The 10,436-nt window shown below is 57.1% G+C and overlaps 1 protein-coding gene across 3 annotated transcripts; it reads left to right on the top strand.

Annotated features, from left to right (window-relative positions):
• Positions 1-3,510: 3,510 nt before the first annotated feature.
• On the top strand, positions 3,511-9,858 carry Odc1 (ornithine decarboxylase 1). 3 transcript variants are annotated; one of them, XM_003462705.5, is made up of 12 exons: positions 3,511-3,766; positions 5,692-5,789; positions 5,871-6,001; positions 6,163-6,336; positions 6,437-6,609; positions 6,813-6,947; positions 7,061-7,142; positions 7,278-7,361; positions 8,353-8,515; positions 8,593-8,705; positions 8,787-9,001; positions 9,454-9,858. In XM_003462705.5, the coding sequence occupies exons 3-12, from the start codon at positions 5,900-5,902 to the stop codon at positions 9,548-9,550; spliced, it is 1,338 nt and encodes a 445-aa protein (XP_003462753.2). In that variant the 5' UTR covers positions 3,511-3,766; positions 5,692-5,789; positions 5,871-5,899; the 3' UTR covers positions 9,551-9,858. The 3 variants fall into 3 exon arrangements, with proteins under 3 accessions (XP_003462753.2, XP_005000367.1, XP_063110356.1); XM_005000310.4 differs by having other exon boundaries at positions 3,513-3,766; positions 9,450-9,858; XM_063254286.1 differs by having other exon boundaries at positions 3,513-3,766; positions 5,599-5,789; positions 9,450-9,858.
• Positions 9,859-10,436: the final 578 nt, after the last annotated feature.

The raw sequence follows: 10,436 nt of genomic DNA, 5'->3' as shown, positions 1-10,436 counted from the left end.
GTCCTTGCTAGGGAGGACCATGAGGACAGGCGTGAAGTCACATGTTTGCCCTGAGCTACATCTCCACCACGTTTTTTTGAGGCCAGGTCTGTCTGAACTGTTAAACTTCCCAGGCTGGGTTGCAACTTGAGATCTTCCTGCCTCAGCTTCCTGGAGTAGTAGGAACCCAGGCCACCACACTCAGGGCCACAGGAGTAAAACGCTGCTGGGTACTAGCCACTGGCATGATGAGCCGAGGCACAGGCCACTGTCTGCTGTGGGCTTTGTGGCCCCTGGCTGGCACAGCCCAGGCCCGGTGTTTGGCCTCCACCTGCCTCTTCCCAGTGAGCCACCGGGCTGGGCCAGGCTGGGCCACTGTGCCAGCTGACGTCCTGCACCTTCCATGCAATGCAGCACGGATGACGCCACCATGGCTCAGCTGGGGCCTTCCCTGCTCTGGGCATGGCATGCGAACCATGGGTATAGGCAGCCACTTTCAGCCTTGCAGGAAGGGAAGCGCGGCTGCTTGGAGACACCCAAACCCCTCTGGGGCAAGCCAGAGTCCTGGGATCATGAGCCACACACGATTCCTGTCACAGGTCCAGACCCGATCAGGCATGCTGGCCCCTCCCCCCCTCGGTGTCCTGAGTTGGGGTGCCCCTAACTGGACAGGAAGGAACCCTACTGCAGTCACCTCTCCAAATGCTTCCAAAGAAATATGGAGCCCAGAGTGGCAGTACAGGCTTGTAATCCCAGCACTTTGGGAGGCTGAGGCAGGAGTATCACAAGCTCAATCTCTCCCCATCCTATCTCAAATTGGATACAGTGGCACACGCCTGTAAATCCTGGCATTTAGGTGGCTGAGGCAGGAGGATCGCTGGGTGTTTAAGGCCAACCTGGACCACGGGCAACACGGCAAGACCCAGTCTCAAAAACATAAAAACAAAAGGATCCTATTTCAAAATTAAAAATAAAGAGGGGCTGAGGGTGTTGCTGAGCACAAAGGAGAGTGAGAAAGAAAAAAAATTCAGCAAGGCAGAACATGACTGTCTATGTTCAGGGAAGACGCAAAATTCATCTTCCAGAAAGCCCTCTGTGTCGAATATTCCACCACAGCGCCAGCCTGACTCCTTACATCTGAAATCACTAAAGACTGATAAACCTTTTCAAGGTAAAAACACAATTAAAAGAAAGCTGGGTGTGGTGGCGCAAATCTATAAACCTGTAGGCTGAGGCAGGAGGACTGCGGCTGAGGTCAAGGCCAGCCCGAACTACACAGTGAGATGCTATCTCAAAACAAAACAAACAAACCCCTCCACGGCAGAGTAACTTTTAGGGATTTGTTCTCATCCATTTTTCAAGGGTGTGAAGTGTGGCTTTTTCCTGGTTTTCCCAGTGCTGGGATGGAGGCCAGCCCATCCCCCACCATGCATCACATAGCATTGGGGCCCTCACACCTGAGCTGCCCTCCCCCCCACTTCCTGATTTTCTGCTAGGGAAGAAAGGCAGCGACGGGGCACAGGCCCCAAACATGCACAGAGAGATGAGAAAGAGGACGAAGGCCTGCACCTGACTCAGGCCGGGCTGAGTCACCGGATTATCTTCTGGGATCTGTGAGTCTTCTGACTCAGCCTGCTGCCCCGACACCTGCTGCTGGGAGTCGCTGGCCCGAGCCTGCCAGGCCCATGTGCCAGGAAGCCCTGCTCCGCGGAGAATCTGCAGGGTCTCGCCCCTAGTGCTTCTGCTGCTTGGTTGCAGTCAATCTCCTAAGACTAACGTGGCATGCCATCCTGCCACTCTGGCCGTCTGTCCCTCTGTGCCAGACTGCCGAGGGGCCCACACATGCTGCCCTGCGAGCTGGGCAGCGAGCGCTGAGTGACAAGGGCATTCTGTTCTTCACAGAGCAGAAAACAAAGATGTCCCAGGAAGCCAGGCATGGTGGTGTACACCTGTAATCATAGCACTCTGGGAGGCTGAGGCAGGAGGATGCCAAGTTCCAGCCCAACCCGAACAATCTGGCAATTTAGCAAGGCCCTGTCTCAAAGTAAATGTAAACAAAGGACTGGGGATGTGGCTCAGTTATAAGGTCCAGGGTCCAATCTCAGGGGCCAGAAAAAAAGAGAAAGTCCCAGGTAGTGCTACAGCCTCGGACTCTTCCTCCCTCCCCTGGGGCCTAGTCCTGGGCACCTGACTCTTCGGCTGCAGCAAAGCCTGCACATTGTTCTGCCCACCCCATTTTCTGTGAGAGCCAGACCGGGTTTGGGAAACGCCGCTCCCAGGCTCCCATGCTCCTTCACAAAGACTCTCCCACCATGCTGGGCCTGGGCTGGCTGGGCTGGGTGGGGTCCAGGGAGGTCTCTGAGGAGGCTGTGAAGAGACCCTGGGGCTGAGGCCCAGAGAAAGGTGACTGGTCCAGGTGTGGCTTAACACTTTAATCTCACTGAGCTCTAGGGTGGATCTCACCCTGTTTGTTGATTGATTGATTGTGTGTGTGTGTGTGTGTGTGTGTGTGTGTGAGAGAGAGAGAGAGAGAGAGAGAGAGAGAGAGAGAGACAGCGTCTCACCACGGAATGCAGGCTGGCCTACAGCTCAGGGATCCTCCTGTCTCAGCCTCCCGATGCTGGGATTATAGGAGTGCGCCACCATGCCCAGCCGTTAGTTGGATTTTGTCTTTAAGAAAATGAATAGTAACTCCCCTTCACCCCACAAAGGGGCAAACTCCAGCTCTTTGGGAGGCTAAGACAGGAGGGTCACAACAACTTCAAGCCCATCTTGGGCAATTTAGGATACCCAACAGCCCCAGGCCCCATGCGAGAATCCTCCGCACTCCTTCCCTGCTGTGCCTCTCTGCTTCCTGTAGCAGGGTGCGGGGCTGCACAGGAAACGCTTCTATCTCCGGCTTGCAGGCCCCAGGCTGCAGGGTGCAGAGTCCGCCGCGCCGGTCTACGTGGCCCGGGCGCCCTAGGACTTATCTCGTCATATCGTGATATCGTCTTCCTGCCCAGGGCACCAGGCAGTGAATGCCAAAAGGAAAATAAAGTTTTGCGTGGCTGCAGGTGCTGGAGCCCGGTGAAGTGCTGTCAGTTTGCCCACCTTGTCCAGGACCTGCAGCGTAGTGCGCGTGGGCAAGCCGGAAAAGCCGCGGTCAGTAGTGGCCCAGGGGTGTGGTGCGCGTGCGCGGGTACCCGCTGGCCGGGTCGGTGGGGGGCGGCAAGGTGCCCATGCGCGTGCGCAGACTCGCCGCGGGGCTGCACGGGTCGCTAAGTGGGCGGTCAGGGCCAGGGCGGGAGGGAGCGGCACGAAGTCCCGGGGCGCGGGAGGGAGGGCAAGAGGGCGGGCAGGCACGCGCGGGGCGGGCGGCGGTCCCGGGCTCTGACGTTTACTGCCCGCGCCCCGCCCGCCCCTGTGTCCCGCTCGGGCCAGCCCCGCCGAGCCCCCGCCCCGCCCCCGCCTCCCGGCCGGAACCGATCGCAGCTGGTTTGAGCTGGTGCGTCTCCATGGCGACGCGCGAGGCATATAAGTAGCGGCGCGGCGCTGGCGGCTTTGTCAGTCGCCGCATCCGCCGCCGGCCGCCCTCAGCCAGCAGCTGGGCGCCACCTCGGGCCGGCGTCTCCGGCGGGCGCAGCGAGGCGGCGAGGGCGGCAGGCGGCCCAGCACCGCGGCCCAGCTTCGGCTCCGACCCGGGCTAGTGCTCGGCGCAGTCTCAGCCCGGTCCTGGCTCCGGCCCCGGCTCCGGCTACAGCGCTTCCATGGGGCCGGCCCGCGGCGCCCGGGCACTCTGAGCGAGGTGAGCGGGCGAGCTGGTGAGCGAGTGGGCGGGCGGGCGGCCACGTGTGCGGCCCGGAGGGTGACACGTGGTCCCTGGGCCTCGCCACCCCAGGAATCTCCTCGGGCGTGGGGTCGCCCCTCGCGGCCCACCGCGGCCTCGTCTCCTGGGGCCCCAGCAGCCTGTGCTGTTTTCGGTACTTATTTCAGCTGTGGGCACGGCAGTGACACCGATGGGCGAAGCTTGCCGGAATTGCTAGTCTCAGCCAGGAGGAACTGTGATGAGGGTGGCCGCCCTGGCGTGGCTAGAGTGTTTATTTAAAGGCTCTTTGAATGACTTAGTGATTTAAGAAAAAAAGCTTGCTTCTCCAAAGGAATTGAGTTTAGTTGCTCGTGCCTGTAATCCCAGCACTGGGGAGGCTGAGGCAGGAGGCTCACTACTAGTTCGAGGCTGACCTGGTCTACATAGCGAGGCTCTGTGTCGAATCCCCTATCTATTCCCCCGTTTAAAAAAAAAAAAAAAAAAAAAAAAAAAAGGAGAAAGGGAAGCCTGGCTTGCGAACCAGTGTGCACACAGGAGCTAGTTGTGACGGTTTACAGAAGAGGCTGGTGGTGGGGTTGCAGAACCCAAATGGTGGTGAAATTAGAGGCACCCAGGAATGTCTGGGGAAGACAAAGAATGTGTTGGCTTGCTTCATTGAGACCTAACATGGGCAGGATTCGGTTGACTCACAAGATTCTTTTAAGTTTTTGTTTAAATGACCTTCCAGCCTACCAGCTTGTGCTATTTACCTTAGAAACCAGACACTGCTTAGGTAAAATTTTTCATCAGTTGTTTAAGGTTCTAAAAAGGTGCAGAAAACCAAACTACTAGGTGGCATATTCTGAAGAAATGAAGCCTTCCGGGTTTAAGCTGCCTTTGATTCTGAGACGTTTAGCAGGACCAGTGTCTTACTGCCTGAGGCTTTTTATTAGGTGACTGAGAAAAGCTTTCCCTAGGGTGAATTAGGCAGCCTGAAGTCCGGGGTGCCTGAGACTCCCGGTGTAGCCAGTAGCTTGGGTTTGGATTTGTTGCTGGTCGCGATCGTCCCTTGTTATGGGTGCGGTGGCATCTGCCACAGCTGCAGCACCCCAGCGAGAGCAGGGCATACAGTGGGAGAGCCCCACATGCTAGGAATTGGGTTAAAATCAGTAACTTTAAGATAACTCACTCACGGGCCGGTGTCACATTTAGTGAAGGCCGAGGACAGGCTTTTATTACTGCCATGGTGTTCTTATTTTTCTTCTGGAGTAAGCTGAAGCCTCCCATATGGCGATCTGTCCCGCAGCCCAGCAGCTAGTGTCCCAGAGTCTGGCTCTTCTGGTTTAGGAGTGCCCAGTTGCAATTCAGTACCAGTATCTTGGTGAAGACTAGATAGAGAATCAGCTCTCCGGAACTCCCAGTAAACCGAGTATGCTGCTTAAGCAGGGAAAGTCCTGTGGAATTTAGTGGCCACAGGGTGTGGCAAGAGGTCACAGGCTGTGTGTGTGTGTGTGTGTGTGTGTGTGTGTTATCACTGCATTGCTGTGCAGGTGTCTGAGCAAGGACAATGCAGAAACAAAGCTGACAGAGCTCCTGTCCCTTGGGAGGCTTAGGCAGGAGGACTTGAAAGTCCCACATGGAGCTCTGAGTGAGGGTCCCTGCCCAGTCCCTGTTATCTGAAAACAGTGAAAAACCTTTGTCCTGCCAGTGAGCTGAGTGTGGGGGAAACACGCCTCCCCTCCAGTCTGTTTGGGACACCCATATTTGAACTACTTGTTTGGAAATGTGCTATATCTTTCGTGGAATTGAGACCCCCTGCCATCATCCATCAGCTTGGACGCCTGGTCCCTAGTTGCCCTGGTCGCCCTGCTTCCTGCCTGCTGGTGCCCTGCAACAGAAGGCAGACTCTCAGCTTCTCTTCTCAGAACATTTCCACTGCTGCTCCGAGGAGATTGGCCTTGTGAGGAGCTGGCAGGGTCTCTCTACTTCCACGTTCCTCTAATACCACGCTTCAGTTTCCCATGTGAGTGTGGGGCCTCTGCGGATGGGGTGGGCCCTGCTGTTAGGCTTCAGCCTGGGAGTAAGTTTCCCTCCCCGCCCGCAGCCCACTGCCTTCCTAGGCTTGGAGAAACCATGAACAGCGCCCGCAGCGAGGAGTTCGACTGCTGCTTCCTGGACGAAGGCTTCACGGCCAAGGACATCCTGGACCAGAAGATCAACGAGGTCTCCTCCTCAGTGAGTGAGACTTGTGAGACCTGCAGGGCCTGTGGGGCCAGGGCTAGGGCCGGGCTGTCACTAGCGGTGCTCATTGGTGACATCGGTGGGGGACCCTGAGGGGATGACAGTGGATGCATGTTGCAGAGCTGCCCTTGTACCTGAACCCCACCTTGTTTTAGGATGACAAGGACGCCTTCTATGTCGCAGACCTTGGGGATGTTCTCAAGAAGCATCTACGCTGGCGGAAAGCACTCCCTCGAGTCACCCCCTTCTATGCAGTCAAGTGCAATGATAGCAGAGCCATAGTGAAGACCCTCGCTGCCATCGGGACAGGATTTGACTGTGCAAGCAAGGTGCAGAGAGCGGATGGGAGATGCCACAGGGAGGTGGTGCTGGCGGCTCCCGTGTGCTGCCCACCGTGCAGACAGCGTGACCCTGTCTCTGCCTTCTCAGACGGAGATCCAGCTGGTGCAGAGTCTCGGGGTGCCCCCAGAGAGAATCATCTACGCCAACCCCTGCAAGCAGGTATCGCAGATCAAGTATGCAGCCAGCAGCGGTGTCCAGATGATGACCTTCGACAGTGAAGTCGAGCTGCTGAAAGTGGCCCGGGCACATCCAAAGGCCAAGTAAGTGGCTGTCCTTGGCAGAGGGCTTCTCATCAGACTGGGTGGAATCCCGGTTTCTGGAAAGTACAGGGTGCCCTACCCGGTGGCAGGTTATTATAATAGAGCCCCTAGGCTCAGGCCACGCTTTGCTTAGGGAGCTCCATTTGACTGTGGTTTTGAGAGGGCTTCTGGCCAGAGGTGTGCACCACACTTCTCTCTCTCAGGTTGGTCTTACGGATCGCCACTGATGACTCCAAAGCTGTCTGCCGCCTCAGTGTGAAATTCGGTGCCACCCTTAAAACCAGCAGACTCCTTTTGGAACGGGCAAAAGAGCTCAACATTGATGTTATCGGCGTCAGGTGAGGTCTTGGGGGTCCAGGGTGCGGCTGAGACACCAGGTGGTGCTGGGGCTACAGGCTTTTCCCACACCATTGCCAGAGGTAAGAGACTGACCACCCCCCTCTGCCCGTAGTTTCCACGTGGGGAGTGGCTGCACTGACCCTGAGACCTTCGTGCAGGCTGTGTCAGACGCACGATGCGTCTTTGACATGGGGGTGAGTGTGACCGCGGGGTATGCCATAGGTGGGGGAGGGTTGGGGTGCTGATCGAGGGTAGCCCCAGCCCCAGACAGAGGCCCTTGCAGCTGCGGTTCCCCAAGCACCAACCTGACCCCCATGCTCTGCCTACAGGCCGAGGTCGGCTTCCACATGCATCTGCTTGACATTGGTGGGGGCTTCCCGGGATCTGAGGACACAAAGCTCAAGTTCGAAGAGGTGATTTGCAGCAAAACTTGGGGTTACAATGGGTACTGTAGCATGTCCTGGTTTAAACATTTTTTTGTTCCAATGTAATAGAATTGGATAAGAAAATACGAAAGCACTTCTAAGAAAACATGAAACAAGGTTTTATAACAAAGTAATGGGAGAATAGCAGTTACTGTACTGTGTATCCTGACCTTAAAGAATGACCAACATGTAGAGTTCTAGATAGAAAAGTTTCTTTTGTAGGAGAAACAAAAGGACAGAAATTTATTTCAGTGAACAAAGGAGACTAGGAATACTAGAGAAATAAATTAGCATTTGCTTTTAAAATATCTTAGAACAACAGCACAGATACTTTGGGGGTTGCTGGGACCTTCTCTGCTTTCTGTTTCTTCCTCTTTCCTCTTGGGGAGGAGTCCAAGCTTAGTGTTTGCAGGAGTGAAAGGGGCTGACCCATCCAGGGACTGTGTGCCTCTTGCCCCGCAGTCTGCCAGGTAATTCCCAGCAAAGAGTTGCTGCTCCAGGTTACAGAGGGAGCCCGGCCTCTGCCCATACTCAGTGTGCCCTGCTGGACCTGGTACTTGTGCCATAGGAAGCTAAGCCTTTATCTGGTGTTTAGATTAATTCTTTTACGGTGACACACACCTGTCATCCCAATATTTAGGAGGCTGAGGCAGGAGAATCACTGTGAACTTGAGGCTGGCCTGGGCTACATAGGGCAACGTGCATATTCTCATGCAGAAAAGAAAAAAATGATGTGAAGAAGGTGGAGGGAGGGTGTCTTACTTGATGGCATGCTTTTTGCTGCATTCCTTGTCACGTGTTGGTGCTACTTGATGAAATCCTAACTCCCGACCCCTTAAAAGGATGGTGCAGGTGGCAGCCATAGGCTTTTGTTTTTGTGCTTCTGTGCCTGATGGCGGCTGCCCCCTGCCCATCCCTCATGAGGCCCTGGGTGTCCCCCTGCGTGGGTGCCATCAGTAGCTGTTCTGCTCCTCTGCAGATCACCAGTGTGATCAACCCTGCCCTGGACAAGTACTTCCCGGTGGACTCGGGTGTGCGCATCATAGCCGAGCCCGGCAGGTACTACGTGGCATCGGCCTTCACCCTGGCAGTGAACATCATTGCCAAGAAGCTGGTGCTGAGGGAGCAGGCCGGCTCCGACGGTGAGTGGGGCGCACAGGGCTGGGCCAGCTCCCGGGGCATGTGTGCCCAGGCGGTGCTGAGCAGCTCTGTCCCTCAGATGAGGAGGATGCGAGCGAGCAGACCTTCATGTATTACGTGAACGACGGGGTCTATGGCTCCTTCAACTGCATCCTCTACGACCATGCGCACGTGAAGCCGCTGCTGCAGAAGGTGGGTGGGTGCTGCTGGGGTGGATGGGCGTGAGGCTCAGGCCTCCCCGGCAAAGGCACCAATGCCTCCCTCCATGCGCAGAGGCCCAAGCCCGATGAGAGGCACTACCCGTCCAGCATCTGGGGGCCCACATGTGACGGCCTGGACCGCATCGTGGAGCGCTGCGCCCTGCCCGAGCTGCACGTGGGTGACTGGCTGCTCTTTGAGAACATGGGCGCCTACACTGTTGCTGCAGCCTCAACTTTCAATGGCTTCCAGAGGCCCACCATCCACTACGTGATGTCGCAGCCCATGTGGTGAGCGCGTGTGTGCGTGCATGCATGCATGCGTGTGTCGCTTAGGGCAGGAAGGAGTGCCAGGCACGCATGGGGCTGCCAGGAAACCCAGCTTCCTGGGAGGCTGAGACAGGAGGGTCACAAGTCCAGCTTGCACAACTTAGCAAGACCCTGTCTCAGCAGGCCTGGGTGTAACTCGGTGATGGGACATTTGCCTGGCACGAGCAAGGCTGGTGTGGCCAGTGTGGCCTGCCCTCTCCAGGAGAGGCTGCCACCGCGTGGGGTTGTGCTGCTCCTCCGGCCCAGGGAAGCACAGATGACACAGGTCCCTCCCCCACTGCTGACCCTGGCAGGTCCTCCTCACTTGCACACAGCGCCCCCTCCCCCTGACTGCTGGGAAGGGGCTGAGGTGGTGCTTGCTGAAGTGCTCTCCCTGCGTCCTGTGGCTGAACCCCATTTTGTTTCCCAGGCAGCTCGTGCAGCGGCTCCGGAACACCAGCTTCCCGCCCGGGGTGGAGGAGCAGGATGTCGGGGCGCTGCCTGTGCCCTGTGCCTGGGAGAGCGAGATGAAGGGGCACACGGCCGCACGCACCTCTGCCAGCATCAACGCGTAGCTGCCGTGGGCTGCGGGCAGCTTCCATCTCAGTGGCTATGGGAGAGGCCTGCGCGGGCAGCCGCATGCAGACAGCAGACGGGTCACGAGCATCTGGGTTCCTATGGAAACCATTTGAATATTTGTTTTATATGGATTTTTATTCGCTTTCACACATTGCAGAAGAGGGCCCAAAGCTGCTGCACAAGCATTTGTAGCTTGTGCCTCAGCATCGGGGCCGAGAGCTCAGTGTGGCCTGTTTTAAAAATAAAGTGTCTGGAAAGCCTTTCGAGTCGGAGGTGTCTGTAGCGGTGCCAAGGGGGCCACCCTGCTCCCTGCATCCACTCTGCATCTGTGGGGCCCTATGGGCCCTGCACCCCTCTGAGGGAGGGGCTGCAGCCTCAGCTCCCATCCCAAGGGAGTCACAGGGCATCCTCCACAGCATGTGGCAGTCCCCTGACAGCTGGGTGTTGGCAGTGGCCATACTGGAGATCTGTACCTTCCAGTGCAGCCTGGGGTGACCTCCCTGCTGGTCCCTGCCAGGTCCTGCACCAGAAGCCAAAACAAAAAGCCCGGTGTGTACCACACCCTGCCTGCTAGCCTCACGCTGCTTCCCTCCCATTAGGGGTCCTCAGAGGAGTTGCTATGGCAGGCAGCAGAGGTCCAGCCCTTGGTGCCCTCTGGCCACGTGTCACATCCAGCTGGTGTCCCTGGGCAGCAGGGCAGGCTGAGATAAGCACTGTTGTGCAGATGGTTGGGCCACCTGGAGACAATTTATTGCCTACCCCTGGGCAGCTGCCCAACAACTGAGGGCAGAACTGGAGCTGGGGGGGGGGGTGCAGTAGGAGGGCCTCGTGTGAGGGC

Source organism: Cavia porcellus, unplaced genomic scaffold, assembly GCF_034190915.1.
Source record: "Cavia porcellus strain 051 isolate PalLab524CR breed Dunkin Hartley unplaced genomic scaffold, mCavPor4.1 scaffold_8, whole genome shotgun sequence".
In the NCBI taxonomy this organism is placed as follows: Eukaryota; Metazoa; Chordata; class Mammalia; order Rodentia; family Caviidae; genus Cavia; species Cavia porcellus.
The sequence above is the reverse complement of the archived record's forward strand: the minus strand, read 5'-3'. Positions and strand labels throughout refer to the sequence as shown.